Here is a 20,330-nt window from a genome sequence, read left to right as displayed (position 1 = left end):
CTTCCTGGGAAACTTATCAAGGAGCTTTTTGTATTATTAGGTCCATCAGTGCTAAATATTATAAACGTATCACTTTCCTCTGGCACTGTTCCCCTAGCATTCAAGAAAGCGGTTATTCATCCTCTGCTCAAAAGACCTAACCTTGATCCTGACCTCATGGTAAACTACCGACCGGTGTCCCACCTTCCCTTTATTTCGAAAATCCTCGAAAAAATTGTCGCACAGCAGCTAAATGAACACTTAGTGTCTAACAATCTCTGTGAACCTTTTCAATCCGGTTTCAGGGCAAATCACTCTACGGAGACAGCCCTCGCAAAAATGACTAATGATCTACTGCTAACGATGGATTCTGATGCGTCATCTATGTTGCTGCTTCTTGATCTTAGCGCTGCTTTCGATACCGTCGATCATAATATTTTATTAGAGCGTATCAAAACACGTATTGGTATGTCAGACTTAGCTTTGCCGTGGTTTAACTCTTATCTTACTGACAGGATGCAATGAGTCTCCCATAATAATGTGACCTCGGACTATGTTAAGGTAACGTGCGGAGTTCCTCAGGGTTCGGTTCTTGGCCCTGCACTCTTTAGTATTTACATGCTGCCGCTAGGCGACATCATACGCAAATACGGTGTTAGCTTTCATTGTTATGCTGATGACACCCAACTCTACATGCCCCTAAAGCTGACCAACACGCCGGATTGTAGTCAGCTGGAGGCGTGTCTTAATGAAATTAAACAATGGATGTCCGCTAACTTCTTGCAACTCAACGCCAAGAAAACGGAAATGCTGATTATCGGTCCTGCTAAACACCGACATTTATTTAATAATACCACCTTAACATTTGACAACCAAACAATTACACAAGGCGAATCAGTAAAGAATCTGGGTATTATTTTCGACCCAACTCTCTCCTTTGAGTCACACATTAAGAGTGTTACTAAAACGGCCTTCTTTCATCTCTGTAATATCGCTAAAATTCGTTCTATTTTATCCACTAGCGACGCTGAGATCATTATTCATGCGTTCGTTACGTCTTGTCTCGACTACTGTAACGTATTATTTTCGGGTCTCCCTATGTCTAGCATTAAAAGACTACAATTGGTACAAAATGCGGCTGCTAGACTTTTGACAAGAACAAGAATGTTTGATCATATTACGCCTATACTGGCTCACCTGCACTGGCTTCCTGTGCACTTAAGATGTGACTTTAAGGTTTTACTACTTACGTATAAAATACTACACGGTCTAGCTCCGTCCTATCTTGTCGATTGCATTGTACCATATGTCCCGGCAAGAAATCTGCGTTCAAAGAACTCCGGCTTATTAGTGATTCCCAGAGCCCAAAAAAAAGTCTGCGGGCTATAGAGCGTTTTCTATTCGGGCTCCAGTACTATGGAATGCCCTCCCGGTAACAATTAGAGATGCTACCTCAGTAGAAGCATTTAAGTCCCATCTTAAAACTCATTTGTATACTCTAGCCTTTAAATAGCCCCCCTGTTAGACCAGTTGATCTGCCGTTTCTTTTCTTTTCTCCTCTGCTCCCCTATTCCTTGTGGAGGGCGGGGGGGGCACAGGTCCGGTGGCCATGGATGAAGTGCTGGCTGTCCAGAGTCGGGACCCGGGGTGGACCGCTCGCCTGTGCATCGGCTGGGAACAACTCTGTGCTGCTGACCCGTCTCCGCTCGGGATGGTGTCCTGCTGGCCCCACTATGGACTGGACTCTTACTATTACGGTATGTTGGATCCACTATGGACTGGACTCTCACAATATTATGTCAGACCCACTCGACATCCATTGCTTTCGGTCTCCCCTAGAGGGGGGGGGGGTTACCCACATATGCGGTCCTCTCCAAGGTTTCTCATAGTCATTCACATCGACGTCCCACTGGGGTGAGTTTTTCCTTGCCCTTATGTGGGCTTTGTACCGAGGATGTCGTTGTGGCTTGTGCAGCCCTTTGAGACACTTGTGATTTAGGGCTATATAAATAAACATTGATTGATTGATGATTGAAGTTAATTAAGGCATTTCTACCCACATTTTGACATTACTCCTGACAATAACATCTAACTTTACGCCGTGTGCGTCTTTTAACCTCCGTTTGGACAACTGTGTGTGTAGAGTGTGCATGTTCTCCTGTGGGTGTGGGGTTTTCTTTGGGTACTCAGGCTTCCTTCCAAATTCCAAAAACCTGCATGTTGCCAACATGTCTTACCAAACAACCTGTGTTACCTAACATTGTTAGCTTCATTGGGGACTGTAAATCAAGGGGTCTAAAACTCTATTTATCTGAGGGCCGCTGGACGCAGAATCTGGGTAAGGCCCTCTGCAACATGTATTCCACAAGAAAAGCTTTGTTAAAAAAATTCCAATCATCTCAAATGTCTTTATTTTTTAACACGAATTAAGAAAAAAATAATTTGGAATTAATACAAATCAAATAAATAAATAAATCGGTAATAAATAAATAAAATAATGATAATAATTGATTTGTCTAGTCAGCAACGATGAGGTTTCTTCAGTCTTTTAAATCTGCTGGTATTGTTGTTCATGTTTTTCATAATGATATGAACACCGTAGCATTTGTAGATGGTAAAAAGTAACGGAATAACGAGCGCAAAAAGGCAACTGTTCCCAGACTGTTATCTGCCGTGCTATTGTTACAGGAAAAAAATCGGAAATGACAACATCCTGTTGTAAATGTAGTCATATAGAAACAAAAAAGCAAATGACATCATCCATCCATTTTTTCCGCTGCTTATCCGAGTCCGGGTTGCGGGGGCAGCAGTCTAAGCAGAGATGCCTATGAAAACACTTCCTTGTGGTCTACATAATATGTAACAGTGGTTCTTTGGTCAAAATGTTGCATAGATTATATAGATTATAGATCATCTTCAAGCCGCTTTCTGACAGTCTGTTCAGGATGCGGCGTTTTGTGGGCGGTCTTATTTACCTGGCAGCGTCTTTTCTCCGTCATCTTTGTTGTACCGGTGTAGCGTGCAAGGTGTGCTCATCCGTGGCTCACTATAGTGCAACAACGCTGGAAATGTGTCCCGTGAAAAACCGTCCAACCGAAACGCTCTAATAACTAAAGTTCCTTGGGTGAATAATGTAAACTCACTACACCGGTATGTATTAGCGCTTTCATGGCGAGTTTACTGACAGATATAAGAACTTTGCACTACTTTATAGTAGAAATGGCAACAGCGGAGGATGAATGTCCCATAACAAGAAGTTGGGAGAAAAAGAAGAAGCTTATCGACTGTGGTGTCGGCACCGACTACAAAGGCGGACGCGAGCGCATTTTCTGGACTTATGCAGATACCTGATACAGATCAGCAGGTACCAGAAGGGAAGAAAAGTTGCTTTTGCATAATATTGCGAAACAAAACGCCAGATAATATGTCTTACCTTATACACACACCATAATAATACTTGTATGTTGAAGCACAGTACAATCCACCAAGCAATGCGGCTTAATAGCTTACCAAAGTCGTACTAAAACATTTTGATACATTTTTGAGCGCTGTGTGTAATGTTCTATATTTTCAATGGAACATATACAATTTTGGTGTTTACTTGAGTCATATTGCAGTCTACACGTATCTCTTATGTGTGACTGCCATCATATTGCAGTCTCCACAGATTGTGACTGCCATCTACTGGTCACACTTATCATTTCACCATGTATCAAATAAAATAGATTTGAGGTCGGTAAGCACAACCAAAATGATTCCATACATTAGGTGCACTGGGTTATAAGGCGCACTGTCGAGTTTTGAGAAAATTAAAGGATTTTAAGTGCGCCTTATAGCATACTTGCCAACCCTCACAATTTTCCCGGGAGACTCCCGAATTTCAGTGCCCCTCCCGAAAATTTCCCGGGGCAACCATTCTCCCGAATTTCTCCCGATTTCCACCCGGACAACAATATTGGGGGCGTGCCTTAAAGGCACTGCCTTTAGCGTCCTCTCTCATCTGAAAAGGACACTATTATATATGCCTCCGTTATCCATAGGTTTATCTATAACCCATAAAGTAGGCAGGCACGGAGCTATTTCTCAGCGTGTTTATTCCAGCCGGCACGTTAATACACTGACACACAACATCCGGATTCCTATCATGCATTGCTTCAAAACTACGGCAAGTAGTAATGTCCAAAAACATTACAGAGACGAAGCAGAAGAACGAAGAAGAGACATGGTGACGACGAGTAAGAAGAAGAAGTACGCTTGCAAGTTCCAAAATGATTGGAAAAAAAATAATTTCAGTTCATCCAGGACAGCTCGAAGGGGAAGGGGTATGCTGCCTGCAAATTTTGTAGATCAGACTTCTCCATTGAACACGGTGGCCGAACGGATATACTCATTCATGAACGGGTGTTCTTTATGACTGCAGAGACTACATTAGGTTACACTGAATTCCTTACTTTTATTTTATTCCATCGCATTCGCATCACTTTAATTTACTTTGTCAGAGATATAAATATATGCGTATAATGTCCCACGACTTAATAAACTTTTGTATTTGGCAGTGTTGTGAACGCACTATTTTATTCAAGACTGATGTATTGACTGTGAGGAAGCTCTTAAATCAGCTCTTTAAAAATGATTCCATAAAAAGAACAATTTATATCTGGTCTAAAACAAGTAAGATGCAGTGTATGTAATGTCATTCCAAACGTATTTTTTGATCGAATAAAAGAAAAACGTGTTTTGAATTATCTCTTTTATTTGTAGTCATTGGTTTTTTTGGGAGGTGTTTAGGGCACGTCCGACTGGTAAAAGGCCACGGGGAAGTCCCAGGACACGTTGGGAAGACTATGTCTCTCGGCTGGCCTGGGAACACCTCGGGATCCCCCGGGAGGAGATGGACGAAGTGGCTGGGGAGAGGGAAGTCTGGGCTTCCCTGCTTAGGCTGCTGCCCCCGCAACCCGACCTTGGATAAGCGGAAGAAGATGGATGGATGGATGGTTTCTTTAAAATGTAGAAGGGGGGGGATTGGAAAAAATCTAATATTTTTTAGTGAAAAAATCTGATTTGAATTTTAAGCCAGGCCTACGTAGCAATTGTGGAAAATATAAACAATTGTAAAACAAATGTGCTGTTAAATCACTAATGGTAACATAAGCTAGCTAATGGTGTTTTAGTTATATTTGCTTATAAACGTGTAACAAATTGCCTTTAATTAACAATAACCAAAGGCAAATATGTAAGGGTGACTGTGATTTATTGAGGAGCAAAGCACACCTGATGAGGAATAAATAGCTATAGCTAATATATTGCTGGTTCAACCTACCTGAAGTCTTCCAACACCCCTGATATCCAAGGTAGAAGCCCTCGTTAATTAGGCCTGGAAAAGCACTCATGATGTCAGAGGTCTGTCATAGCGCTTGTGATTGGCCGCCAGGAGTAAATCTGCTGACTAAATCCCCTCATGTTGTGGTTTAGACTCAGAGGTCATGTAGTCAAGAGTGAATTCCGCTGTGCACAAATGTCTCCCGCAAATACTTGGCACACGACAAGCGCGCAGAGAAACCAAAAAGGACATTTAAATTTGTACTAAGCTACTTTGACGTCCGCTGCTCCGCCTGGCTGGCGTTGGCGGGAAACCGAAAACGAACATACCCAACTTTATATTAAGGTAGGTTTAATGGCGTTTATGTTTTTGTTTTCACTGAATAAACTCCCACAAGTAACCCGTTTTGTGTAAAGTAGAAATGTTACCTGTCGCGTTTGTGGGTTGAAGAGTAGCTGCTTGTTCCATTCCGAGACAGGGAGAACGATAACACACCTGGCTGCTGGAATTAAATTGTTTGCTCGCAGCAAAGCGAGCCGCGTATTGAATTGTGGGTTATGTACGCTAGCTGTTGCTCATTATTTGTATTTTTGTATTTTTTGTATTTTTATAAATCTTTATTTATAATGTTCAACATTTACAAACAAGCATATGAACAATAACAAACAAGACAAGTACAAAAACAGTACAATACAGCACCAGGGGGTTGTAAATTCAATAAAGCAACTATGGTAGAATGTTACATATATATATATATATATATATATATATATATATATATATATATATATATATATATATATATATATATATGTGTGTGTGTGTGTGGCAAATGTAAAGTCATGTTTGTCATAATTGCGTTAAAGTACATCTGTGTTCGGAATCACGTGTGTTTGTTTAGGGAAGTATTAAAGCAAACATAAGGGGGGTAATATTACACAGGTATGTTAAAAGTGGTAACACACTCAACAAGATGCAAAAAGATGAATATATTTCCCTACTGCTGTTATCTATTGTAAAATTATATTGTGTATATTCGAATGTATGTCAAATAGTATAACTATAATATACATTTGTACTTGTCATTTTACTTGACATGTTGTACATGCCACATTGCTTTGGTAAATACAATAGTGAGGTAAAGGGTAGCAGTTTGTTAATGGGTTGACTTGTGTAGTGAGCGACCCTCAGTGATACTAATTGTCTGCTTGCAGGTGCAATGGCCGACATGAAGAGGTGATGCCTTTGGTGAAGAGAACCATAGAGCCTCAGCACTTGTGCCACACCACAGTGCCCAATGGGATTGGCTGTGAGCTGGAATGTGTGAACAACAACACGTTGTCCGCCATCATCCGCCAACTCAGTAGTCTGAGTAAGATTATTATTCTTATACTGAATTATATTGTGATTGTTTTCATGTTCCTGCAGAAATACACCCCTATGGCAACCTCCTAGGAGAGGTGGCTATTTTTGGAAACAAATTTCCTTTTGGACATCTGGCTCATAAACACAAACACTTAAAGTGTGTGTGCATGATGGGATTTAGTGAAGATATGTCGGCTTAGCACTCACCGCTGAGCTTTGCAAGCACAGGCAGATAAAATGGAGAATGAGTGGGCGGGAACAGAGAATTGCCTCTCTGTAGGCACTGCATAGATGTCCTGCTCTGTGCCATTCTTGCTGTTTGCTTAAGGACAGATCACGTGGTGCTCACGTAATCCGGTGAGATCAATTGGATTTAGAAAAGCACAAAAACAATAGCTTTCAAATGTGTTCCCGTCGGCCACATTAGCTAACAAGGTCTAATACAAGAGTGACTGTTATACAAAGATAATAATTCTTAATTTGGTGTTAATTTGGAAATATGTCTATTGTAGTTGCGGTTAGCAGTGGTGTTGCACTGCTCTGCTAGAAAAGTAACATTGTGCAACTCTACTGTACAATAGTCATACTGTAGTGATTAACGTCATCCATTAAAATCAATTTAATTGGTGCTTTCCTTCCCCCCAAAACACAAATTTTAACTAATAACATGCTTTTTAAAAAGAAAAAACAACCTTTTAGATATATCGTATATAAAAATAATACAATACAAAGTAATACTAACAACTACAATAGTTTTATGAAGTATTGTACTAAAAATGTACAGCATTTACCATAGAGTGTACAGTAGGTCTATGGCATCTCCTTTAAGCTGCTTCCATGTCAAACACACCATCAGCAGATTTTCATGGATAGATGTCCGCCTTTTAGATATTATTTTAACATATTTGGCTCGCATTACCGACTTATTCTGCTTCTCTATATAGTAGGGCTGCAACTAACGATTATTTTGATAGTCGATTAGTCAACTTCTTAATCTTAACGATTAGTCGACGAGTTGGATAATAAGGCGTATACATATTTAATGGCTCTAATTTTTCCATTGACTTTTAAATGTAGCTGAAGTTATTTTAGGCATGTGATTACAAACAACAACGATGACTAATTCATTCAAAAATATTTATTTATACTGTGCTGCTGTGGGGTGGAAATATGGAACAGCCTGAGTGATGAACTCAAACGCTGTTCAAACATTGAGCATTTTAAGAAATTGTACAAATCTAATATTTTGGTTCGGTATAATGAGGTCTAGGCTTTTTTTGAATATGAGTATGAATGACTTATATGATTTACTTATGATGATATATTGATAATTGTAAGCACATTGTTCTGGGCACATTGAGTTGTGTTGATTTAGATGAATTTGATAAAATGTGGTTCAGAGGAAACTGGATATCAGTAAAGTAACTATGTAAAAAAGGGTGGGGGGAATTCAAAAAGTTTATACTTCTTCCCATTACCCTTTTGAGATATGTTAAATTAAATGAAATAATAATATTGCTATTGAGCACAAGACTGTTCAATGGCGATATGTATGTATATTATGTACTACATGTATGATGTGGAGCTGACAATGACATTCTCAATAATCTACAACTACTCCTGATCATTCAGCTGTTACAAAAATTGAAATGATCATTAAAATATGTCCATTAAAAAGAAAGGAAAGGAAAAGTGCTAATAAAAAAACAATTAACCTTGTTTATGTATTTAAAAAACAGTTAAAATAGCACTGTTTAATCTTATGATACCTCCGCATTGGTGCCTTTCTGTGTGTGTGTTTGTGCGTGCAATTTAATTGCAAATTGACGCTGCTTTAAAAAGTAATTGAATTGATGTAGACAAAGTTTAGCTGGCTGACTTTCGCTAAAATTATAGTTAAATCTTATTTTTCACACAACTTCTTCTCACACTTGTTAGCTAGCTAGCAAGGCACAAGACAAGCTAACAATCTTACCGAGACTGAGACCACATCCTCCCTCCAGATGTCCGACATCATGCCCTCCGCTTGCGTATCACAGATGTACTGCCATAAAAGCAAAGTCTGCTTTGCAAAATGATCAAGGTATTCATGTTTTTAACAAGAATAAGAGAAAATGGCCTCACACTTTACATGTTGTTTACATGCGACTGTTGGCGCGGACCCACTCCCGCCCGTGAAAACACAAATGATGACGTCACGACTATTGTCAACAAATATATAATTGTCAGCGACAAATTTTATTGTCGATGTCGACTAATCGTTGCATCCCTACTATAGAGCAGATTAACAGTGCTACACTCCAACTGCTTCCCAAATTAGCAAGCTACACTCTGTCATCTTTTTAATGATTTATGTCTTTAATTCAATGAATATCATACATTTCTTCTTCTCGGCACTGTCCTTTATGCTCACTTTCTTCCTTCCATCATTGAAAAACAAAGTTATGTCAATCTTTATAATATGTCAGTCTATATAAGCTAATGCTAGCGTGTAAGACCAGATGTTATGGGCTGATCTTCAGGGTTCACTGTGGCATTTACCGTGTTCCGTTTGGGTCGCGTCGTAGCGACGGTCGTGTTCCCAGGATGCGTAAGGATAGGCAGGAAGCAGTGTGCAGGTAAGAATGGTTATTTAATCTTTGAACTCAGAGCAAAAATACAAAAGATAGCATGCCACAGGGAAATGCGCACGAGAAGGAACAGGGTGACAAACTCGAGAATCTCAGCCTTGAACCGAACAAAAAGGAAGCGTGACGCTAACAGGAACACATAGCAGTCACCAACGGTGACCAGTATATAAAGCTCTGTTATTAGCAACCAGGAGCAGGTGAGCCTTCTGATCACTAATCAGAGGCAGGTGCGATAAAGCAGTGCTATAGTAACCAGAAAGTAAACAAAGAAAAGAGCGCTGAAACAAAAATAGACCTTAAACATAGGAAACCTATAACAAACACAAAACAAGACGTGACCTGTGTGGTCAGGTCATGACAGTGGGGATGCTTTTTAACTCAAATTTCTACTCGCAACTTAAAGCGTGAAGATTAGACGAGAAACAGCTCTTATCTCAAAACAGTATTAAGTTGGGGCACTCTTAAGTTGAGGTCCTACTGCATTATTGATTATTTATCTCACTATGCAATATTTTCTTTGTAAAGGCACAAACTCTTGTAGTGGATCTCAGGGTGTAGCTAATGAAATGTATAATGTCCCATTTATTCCTACATGTGTTACATTATATTAAGGTGTGTGTTAGTTTATTCTGTATATTCTTTTTAGCCACACTGTCATGAATGACTTCTCACGTTGCATTTGTTTGTGGTTGCAGGTAAACATGCAGAAAATGTCTTTGGGGATCTTTTCAACGAAGCCAACACCTTTTACATGCGCGCTAACTCTCTCCAGCACCGCATCGACCGCTTGGCCATCAAAGTCACCCAGCTCGACTCCAGTATGGAAGAAGGTCAGTTCCAACAGTTTGTTATAGACACCTTTACCTCCCCACTAATACTGACGGTTAAACACACGTTTTACTGTTTTGCAGTCTCTCTTCAGGCCATAAACCTGAGGAAGGCGTTCAAAAGCTCTACCACCCAGGACCAGCAGGTGTTGTCCAAAGGCAGCACTCCAGGCTCGGTGGCTGAGATGTACGACAGCAGCGACCAGCCTCCTCTTCTCAGTGACCTCACGGCTTACAGGTACTTAAACAGCATTGTTGTCTCCCAAACTAGTCAGCAAACAGGACAGAAACATGTATTTTTTTTAAACAGAGAGGACTGCACTGATGCCATGAAGTTCTACTCAGACCCTTCATACTTTTTTGACTTGTGGAAGGAGACAATGCTGCAGGACACAGAGGACAAAAGGAAAGAAAGGAGGAGGCAAAGGGTGAGAGCACACACACTTTCTTAGGATTCACATTATAATAGGATTCACACAAAAAACAGCTTTTTCAAAGATGCTAAAATGTTCAGCATTATAGCATGCAGTGAATCATCTAATGCAGTGGTTCTCAAATGTTTTTCACCAAGTACCACCTCAGAAAACACTTGGCTCTCCAAGTACCACCATAATGATCAACATTAAAACACACTAGCGTACCGCGGATGTCGTTGTGGCTTGTGCAGCCCTTTGAGACGCTTGTGATTTAGGGCTATATAAATAAACATTGATTGATTGATTGATTGATAGTAGGCTTGAGTGTTCAGTAAAAACAAGGCAGAGGTTTTAACGAGTATATTTAATATTTTTGACCACTGTACATTGTACACAGTTTAAACAGTAACGCTGTGTTTGAATATGGGAAAATAAAACACTAATCACTTAATTAAGCGATTATTTGGCGTACCACCACAGTTTAAGAATCACTATGTAATGCATAGCTCAATAACGTGACGAAAATGCAATAATGATGTGCGGTTTTACACCCCAGCAGCCTACAAACACAATAATAAACATGTTTTTTTATGTTTTTGCTTCATGACTTTACCCTGCGACATTGCCCAGGAGCAGAAGCGATGCGTGGAAAGCAGCACTCTCCAGCGACAGGTGAAAAAGGTGAGGAAGGCTCGAAACCGCAGACAAGAGTGGAACATGATGGCGTTTGACAAAGAGCTCCGTCCAGATCATCGCCACCCACAGACTCTACGGCGAGGGGCGTCTTCTGAGGGCTCACTATCCCCAGAGGGCAGGTTTGTGCCGGTTTGGGGATTTGTTGCTGTGGTGAAATCTAACATGAAATATGGACCAAGACTTTTGTATCTTCAACGTATACATTAATGCGCATGTTTGATTGACACTGGAAGACAAGGGTGTCTAAACTATTATGATATATATACAGTATATTCTTTTTTTTTTTTTTGTGTGTGTGTGTGTGTGTGTGTGTGTGTGTGTGTGTGTGTGTGTGTCTGTGTGTGTGTGTGTGTGTGTGTGTGTGTATATACATAGACAACTTATAAGTAGACGACGCAGCATCGACTGCTACTGCCTACTGGCGCTGACGAGACGCGGGGCCGCCATCTTGGAGTGGTGATCCGCTCCACTCAGTGCAATTCATTTGGCAGGAGCAATGGAATGTCAGTGCAGTTAATTAATCTGACCTCACTGAATACCACTGATTTTCACGCGGTTTTTTGTCATACGTGTAGCTATGATAAAGGACACATGTTTTGGCGTGTTTTATTATTCATAGTTTGCTTAACAGTAATAGAATATTCTTATATGCTATAAGTGACCAGACGTGACCAGACGTCCGAGATCAAAACTGGGAATATAATCCCAGAGAAGGGGGAAAAACGGTCAGCTATTTTTAAATTCAAGAAACAGTATGATTAGGTTATATATACATGCATATATTCTACATAAACAATGTATGAATACATTAGATATCTATATATCTTAGGGACCTATAGACTGTATCTCTGTTGCTGCAGCAGCAGAGAATTTATTCTGTCTTGACACTTTGTATTGATATTTTTTATTACATTCTTCCCTTGAATGATAATGTTTACAGTGATTGTTGTATATGTATTTTTTATGTATGTCACTTTGGATAAAAGCGTCTGCCAAATACTTAAACATAAACATATATAAACACCTGAAAGTCTTTATATCAGCTAAAACCACCAATCTGTTTCACTGGATTCAGAATAAAACCAAATTCTGTCTTACCCAACAATGTTAGTATTTGAATATTGTTACTTGAAGACTTATTCCTGGTTACAATTATACTGTTAAGAAAGTATTGTCTTATACTTTGCCTAAAATGAGAATGCATCATAATCAGTGGCGGCTGGTGGATTTTGTTTTAGGTGTCACAATCATTTATTTCAACTTTGTTATTCAAGTATGACATTTTTAAATGTAATTAAGCAAGCAATTCTATTATGGTCATACTCTTTTTTGCTAGCGGCTACAATTTCAGTACTTTTGAAGATCTTTGCTCCTTCTCAACTCTGTGGTAATATTCTTTTCACAAAATACAACCAATAGTATGTTAATGTTAAATCTTACTTGTGAAAAATAATCCCCCGATTCCTATTTTCAACAGTCCGCTCATTTGAGCAGGAAAACTCTGAACACCAGCCCGACATCTTTGTTTTCTACCTGTCAACTGTCAGTTTAGGCTGCTCGCCGGCTCCTCATCACCACTTCAAGATGGCGGCCGAATTTCTCGCGTCACAGCAGCCAATGCTGCGTCTACTTATAAGATGTCTATGTGTGTGTGTGTGTGTGTGTGTGTGTGTGTGTGTGTGTGTGTGTATATATATATATATATATATATATATATATATATATATATATATATATATATATATATATATATATATAGATATGTCAGGTTTTTTCTTATTACATTGTCTTTTTGCTCTTTCCTTAAATTTTTACTGAGATTTTTGGTTTGTTTTTATTTCAATAATTCAAAAATTACTTCATATTCTCTACTGCTCGCTACTGTTAGCATACCTGAGTTATTGTGTAGAAATATGGGGAAACAACCACAAATGTGCGTTTCATTCACTAACGAGGTTACAAAAACGATCAATTAGAATAATACATAACGTTGGATATAGACAAATTACACACACTTTATTTATTGAATCATAAATATTGAAATTCAACGACATGGTGCGTTTGCAAACAGCTAAAATTATGTACAAGGCAAACTATAATCTGCTACCCAAGAATGTATCAATCAATCAATCAATCTTTATTTATATAGCCCTAAATCACAAGTGTCTCAAAGGGCTGCACAAGCCACAACGACATCCTCGGTACAAAGCCCACATACGGGCAAGGAAAAACTCACCCCAGTGGGACGTCGATGTGAATGACTATGAGAAACCTTGGAGAGGACCGCATATGTGGGTAACCCCCCCCCTCTAGGGGAGACCGAAAGCAATGGATGTCGAGTGGGTCTGACATAATATTGTGAGAGTCCAGTCCATAGTGGATCCAACATAATAGTAAGAGTCCAGTCCATAGTGGGGCCAGCAGGACACCATCCCGAGCGGAGACGGGTCAGCAGCGTAGAGATGTTCCCAGCCGATGCACAGGCGAGCGGTCCACCCCGGGTCCCGACTCTGGACAGCCAGCACTTCATCCATGGCCACCGGACCTGTGCCCCCCCCCCCCCCCCCCCTCAAGGAAAAGGGGAGCAGAGGAGAAAAGAAAAGAAACGGCAGATCAACTGGTCCAACAGGGGGGCTATTTAAAGGCTAGAGTATACAAATGAGTTTTAAGATGGGACTTAAATGCTTCTACTGAGGTAGCATCTCTAATTGTTACCGGGAGGGCATTCCATAGTACTGGAGCCCGAATAGAAAACGCTCTATAGCCCGCAGACTTTTTTTGGGCTCTGGGAATCACTAATAAGCCGGAGTTCTTTGAACGCAGATTTCTTGCCGGGACATATGGTACAATACAATCGACAAGATAGGACGGAGCTAGACCGTGTAGTATTTTATACGTAAGTAGTAAAACCTTAAAGTCACTTCTTAAGTGCACAGGAAGCCAGTGCAGGTGAGCCAGTATAGGCGTAATATGATCAAACTTTCTTGTTCTTGTCAAAAGTCTAGCAGCCGCATTTTGTACCAACTGTAATTTTTTAATGCTAGACATAGGGAGACCCGAAAATAATACGTTACAGTAGTCGAGACGAGACGTAACGAACGCATGAATAATGATCTCAGCGTCGCTAGTGGATAAAATAGAACGAATTTTAGCGATATTACGGAGATGAAAGAAGGCCGTTTTAGTAACACTCTTAATGTGTGATTCAAACGAGAGAGTTGGGTCGAAGATAATACCCAGATTCTTTACTGATTCGCCTTGTGTAATTGTTTGGTTGTCAAATGTTAAGGTGGTATTATTAAATAAATGTCGGTGTTTAGCAGGACCGATAATCAGCATTTCCGTTTTCTTGGCGTTGAGTTGCAAGAAGTTAGCGGACATCCAATGTTTAATTTCATTAAGACACGCCTCCAGCTGACTACAATCCGGCGTGTTGGTCAGCCTTAGGGGCATGTAGAGTTGGGTGTCATCAGCATAGCAATGAAAGCTAACACCGTATTTGCGTATGATGTCGCCTAGCGGCAGCATGTAAATACTAAAGAGTGCAGGGCCAAGAACCGAACCCTGAGGAACTCCGCACGTTACCTTAACATAGTCAGAGGTCACATTATTATGGGAGACGCATTGCATCCTGTCAGTAAGATAAGAGTTAAACCACGACAAGGCTAAGTCTGACATACCAATACGTGTTTTGATACGCTCTAATAAAATATTATGATCGACGGTATCGAAAGCAGCGCTAAGATCAAGAAGCAGCAACATAGATGACGCATCAGAATCCATCGTCAGCAGTAGATCATTAGTCATTTTTGCGAGGGCTGTCTCCGTAGAGTGATTTGCCCTGAAACCGGATTGAAAAGGTTCACAGAGATTGTTAGACACTAAGTGTTCATTTAGCTGCTGTGCGACAATTTTTTCGAGGATTTTCGAAATAAAGGGAAGGTGGGACACCGGTCGGTAGTTTACCATGAGGTCAGGATCAAGGTTAGGTCTTTTGAGCAGAGGATGAATAACCGCTTTCTTGAATGCTAGGGGAACAGTGCCAGAGGAAAGTGATAAGTTTATAATATTTAGCACTGATGGACCTAATAATACAAAAAGCTCCTTGATAAGTTTCCCAGGAAGTGGGTCAAGTAAACATGTTGTTTGTTTTATCCCACTTACACGCTGTAATAGTTCCTCTAATGTTATTTCATCAGAAAGAGAGAGACTATTTTGTATTGCAGTATCCGTCGTAGATACAGTTGTATCTGTGTTCATAGAACCCAGTTGTAGCTGGGATGCGTTGTCTTTAATCTCCTTTTTAATGAGTTCAATTTTCTTATTAAAGAAATTCATAAAGTCATCTGCCGAGTGGGTGGAGCTATTGGGAGGAGTCCCTTGTTGGGTTAGCGATGCTACTGTACTAAACAAAAATTTAGGGTCGTTTTTGTTGAGGCGGATGAGATTTGAGTAATATTTAGCTTTAGCTAAGGTAAGCATGCGTTTATACGATATTAAACTATCACTCCATGCTTGATGGAAAACCTCAAGCTTGGTCGCGCGCCATTTGCGTTCCAACTTTCTACATGATAATTTATGAGCTCTGGTTTCCTCTGTAAACCATGGGGTGCGCCTTTTAGGGGCCCTTTTTTGTTTTAGCGGTGCTATACTATCAATGGTTTTGCGCAGGGCATTGTCAAAGTTGTTAGTGAGGTTATCAATAGAGCCGACATAATTTGGGAATGGTGCCATTACCGAAGGCAGTAGGTCAGCAAGAGTCATCGTTGTGGCGGCATTAATGTTGCGGCTGCTATAGCAGTTATTATTATTATTAGTTTGTTGACAATGAGTCAGAACTTCGAATTTTATAAGGTAATGATCGGACATTACTTTAGTATACGGGAGTACCATAACTTTGGAGGTGGTGACACCCCTGACCAGCACTAGATCTATCGTATTGCCGTTGCGATGCGTAGGTTCATTTATTATTTGTGTAAGACCACAGCTATCAATTATAGTCTGGAGCGCCACGCACTGAGGGTCCGATGGGGTATTCATATGGATATTAAAGTCCCCCATTATGATTATATTGTCTGCGTGCGTCACTAGATCAGCAACGAACTCTGAGAATTCATTAATAAAGTCCGAGTAGGGCCCTGGGGGGCGGTAGATAACAGCCATATCGAGAGGCAGCGGTGCGACAGACCTCATAGTAAGCACCTCAAACGATTTGTATTTATTATTTAGGTTAGGGGTAAGGTTAAAGTTTTCATTGTATATTAATGCGACCCCCCCACCCCTTTTAAGGGGACGGGCAATATGCGCATTCGTATAGTTAGGAGGAGATGCCTCATTTAGCGCAAAAAATTCGTCTGGTTTGAGCCAGGTTTCGCTAAGACCAATGACGTTAAGATTGTTGTCTCTAATGACCTCATTAACTAATAACGTTTTGGGAGACAATGATCTTATGTTTAAAAAGCCCATATTATAAGTATTGGGCTGTTTTGACGAGTTTTTGTTTAAATTATCCGTAGTAGAAATATTAATAATGTTGCGTTTATTATACGTAGTGCACTTTAAATAGTTTCGACCATATCTAGGAATTGATACGACGGGAATTTTCAGATTGTTTGCTTGATGCTGCGATCGACTAAACGCATCATGATTTGCCACCTCAGTAGAATGCATATCTACCCCGGACACATTCACAACAGAAAACACATTATGTGAGTTGTGTGTTATTCTAAGAAAATTGCTATGCGTACAGGAATTATCCAGCCTGGCGCTGGCTAGTTCTAGCTTAACTGACTCCTCACCCGGACTAGCAGGCTCTGTAATTGCCTGTGACCGGGCTTGCTCTAGTGTAGTTAGTCAAATGTGACTTAAACAGTAGTCTATATTCTTAGACAGGATGATGGCGCCTTCCTGGTTAGGGTGAAGGCCGTCCCTCATCAGCAAGCCTGGTTTGCCCCAGAAAGAGGGCCAATTATCAATAAACGTTAGTCCCTGTTGTCTACAGAAGCTAGCCAGCCACTTGTTAAGCGAGACTAATCTGCTATATCTCTCATCATTGCCTCTCGCAGGCAGGGGGCCAGAGACAATTACTCGATGCCTGGACATCTTTCTAGCGAGATCACAAGTCCTGGCTATGTTTCTCTTTGTAATCTCTGACTGTCTCATTCTAGTGTCATTGGAGCCAACGTGTACAACTATATTCGCATAACTAGTGGTGCGATTAGCCTGTCGTACGTGTTTACTAGGCCTGTTGCGAGTTAGCTCCCTAAGATTAGCCTCTATGTCAGGTGCTCGGGCCCCCGGGATGCACTTAATTGTGGCTGGTTTGCTAAGCTTTATGTTTCGGGTGATGGAGTCCCCTATGACTAAGGTGTGGTGCCCGGTAGACTGGGGTGTAGGACTAGCTAAAGAGCTAAATCTATTATGCGTCTCAACCGGTACACCGTAGCTTGTAGGCCGCTTAGGACTACTACATGCTGGGCTAGTAGTATGTACAACAATTATTCTCAACAAAAGAGGAGAAATATATCTTTAGAGGAAAATCTTATTCAAAACATTTGTATGCGCGTACAACAGTTAAAACCATTAGCATATTAGTATGTGGAATTAAATTATGGAATGGATTAAGCAAAGAAATCAAACAAAGCACCAATATGATTCAGTTCAAGAGACTGTTCAAACTACAAGTGTTCACAAAGTACAAAGAAGAACAATTATAATGAACATCTTGAACCTTTTTTTTTTTTAGATAATGATTATTTATGTATTTCATTTGTTTACTTACTATTGTATATTATCTATGTATTATTTATTTATTCACTGTTCTGTTACACACAGAGAAAAAGGAAATGGGATAAAGGGTTAAGATTAAATAAGCTTTGCTTCTTCCTACTTCTTTTCGAACATGCTGTAATGAAACAACTGGAAGTAGGTGATGCATTACATTGTATCGCATGCATGTTCGAAATAAACTGAAACTGAACTGAACATATTGTCTAGTCAGCAATATCATGTTTTAATGGTAAATGTAGCTGCTGGATATTTTAAGGGACAGATTAAAACGAATTCAATCTTGGTGTCTGCTGGCATTTTTTTATATAAATAAATGCAGTTTGTGTTTTCATTTATAAAATATATTATTATAATAAAGCGGTAGAAAATGGATGGATGGATGGATATCTCCTTTTTATGAAAAAAATTATTTCAATATGCATTTTCTTGCATTTGGATTATTCGAGACACATGAATGCGCTGTGATGAGACACTCTGCACAGCGCACCGTCAGTGCGGTAAAAAGTTGCTGTTGTGTAGATTGCGATTCTATATTTCAGAAACAATGTTACAGATTATTGACGTGTGCTGCTAGTGCAATAACATGGCACACTGTTTGGAGAGCAAAACCTCTTGATTGTGTGGGGAAATTAGTGTTTCCATGGTCACAGCAGGTAGTATACGTTTTATATTATGGTTATAAGGGATCCACAAATTTAGCGCTGTCTTTATCCTTCTACCCCTCCTATGCGCTGAAACCGCTGATCCGGCCTTTCTGGGCCCGTTCATGGTTGTAGGTTTGGTTGTCATTCTGAACTACATTAGCTGTTCACTCATGCCATTGTCTAATAATTTATGTCTACAAATACAACAATATTTTTATTTATAAAATACCCAGTTTTTTTCCTCTAGGCCTGACCTTCCGGAGTACCCTGTCCCTCCTGTGGCAGTCCACAGTACTTCGAAACCACACGTGAACGCGCAACCCTCCCCACCTGCGGAGCACGAGTACCACTGTATTGACGTCAACTACAAGGGAACAAACACTGTGGAAGCTGCAGAGAAGATGAACGGCTCCATACGCTCATCTGCAGATTACAAGTATGTGTTTTGCAACCACAGCTGGAATTAAATATTTTCATTTCGGCTGCAACCTAATCCTCCTTTTTGTTTTTCATTGTCAATCAGCTGCGCCAGCCCTCCAGCTGTGCCAGGCCCACATATCCCTTCTGCCCAGACAGCCTTCGCTTTCCCTCCAGCAGCAGCAGCTCACAATGGAGCCGCCATTCACGTAGGCCTTGGTTACCCACATCCACCTGTTCCTCCTCCAGGACCTCGCATGCCTCCTCCTCCGGTTCCACCGCCTCCATCTCATCCGCCCCCAGCGGCCCCTTCTCACCTTTCCGAACTTGTCGGAAACAAATTAAAACCAGCGAATGGCAGAAGTGATCTGCTATCTGCAATCCGCATGGGTTCGTACCTTAGTCATGAGAGTTTTCAACCGTTCCGGGGATATTTTTGTAATTTTTTTGTATTATGGTTATTAGGCATCCAGCTGAAAAAAGTGCAAGAGCAGCAAGAGATGCAGAGCAAGCGTGACCCCGTGGGAAATGACGTGGCCACCATCTTGTCCCGGCGCATTGCAGTGGAGTACAGTGAATCTGAAGACGACTCAGAGCTGGATGACAATGACTGGTCAGACTGACAGCTGTGCCACTAAGAAGAATCATTCTGTGACATGTGCAGTCTCACGTCTTTGGAAGAAGAACTTGTTTGGCAGAGAAATTTATAATGACATACATTTAACCAGCCATTATTTTGTGTGTGTTTTCTCGTTTTTATCAGTTTATCCGGGGAATATTTTTACATGAACATACAGTATAAGTGAAGCTTCAGTCAGGGCATATCTTAACACTGAAATTAAACACCAATGCTTCAATAATGACCAATATACAGTGGAAGTGAACACTACTATTTGTGTCTACATGTGTTCCTCCCAGCATCATATACTCCATTTCAGTTTTTGTGCCAGTACCTGATAATTGTTATTCCTCAAAAATATTGCACTGTGATAATTTCCCTATATTTTTCCTCTCTCTTCTTAAATTCAATTACAGTAGTGTACTCAGTTACAGAACAGTGATTCCTGTACAGCTAAAATGATAACAATGACCAAAAATGCAGTACTGATTGTAATTATAAATTATAATATGTGAATAAAAAATATATGCGCTATATATTCAAAATGAAAACCCCTTGTATTGTCTTTGCATGTTAGTGCTTCTCCATTATTTTCTGTCATGATCTCCCAGAAGGACATTTTCTGTGC

The 20,330-nt window shown here is 40.3% G+C and overlaps 1 protein-coding gene across 2 annotated transcripts; it reads left to right on the top strand.

Moving 5' to 3' along the window:
• Positions 1–5,415: 5,415 nt before the first annotated feature.
• On the top strand, positions 5,416–20,252 carry wasf3a (WASP family member 3a). 2 transcript variants are annotated; one of them, XM_061962385.1, is made up of 9 exons: positions 5,416–5,644; positions 6,514–6,671; positions 9,990–10,124; positions 10,206–10,359; positions 10,432–10,549; positions 11,174–11,352; positions 18,914–19,102; positions 19,190–19,473; positions 19,549–20,252. In XM_061962385.1, exons 2-9 carry the CDS (start codon positions 6,539–6,541, stop codon positions 19,704–19,706), a joined length of 1,350 nt encoding a protein of 449 aa, XP_061818369.1. In that variant the 5' UTR covers positions 5,416–5,644; positions 6,514–6,538; the 3' UTR covers positions 19,707–20,252. The 2 variants fall into 2 exon arrangements, with proteins under 2 accessions (XP_061818369.1, XP_061818368.1); XM_061962384.1 differs by having other exon boundaries at positions 5,417–5,644; positions 11,168–11,352.
• The last annotated feature ends 78 nt before the right edge of the window (positions 20,253–20,330 follow it).

Source organism: Nerophis lumbriciformis, linkage group LG09 (assembly GCF_033978685.3).
Source record: "Nerophis lumbriciformis linkage group LG09, RoL_Nlum_v2.1, whole genome shotgun sequence".
NCBI lineage: Eukaryota > Metazoa > Chordata > Actinopteri > Syngnathiformes > Syngnathidae > Nerophis > Nerophis lumbriciformis.
The sequence above is the reverse complement of the archived record's forward strand: the minus strand, read 5'-3'. Positions and strand labels throughout refer to the sequence as shown.

Excerpts from the sequence above, each read along its gene's own strand:
- wasf3a (XM_061962384.1), top strand. The coding sequence starts at position 6,539 with ATGCCTTTGGTGAAGAGAACCATAGAGCCTCAGCACTTGTGCCACACC. Across the intron at positions 10,360-10,431 it reads AGTGACCTCACGGCTTACAG|AGAGGACTGCACTGATGCCA; the intron begins GTACTTAAACAG and ends TTTTTTAAACAG. Across the intron at positions 10,550-11,167 it reads AAGAAAGGAGGAGGCAAAGG|GAGCAGAAGCGATGCGTGGA; the intron begins GTGAGAGCACAC and ends GACATTGCCCAG.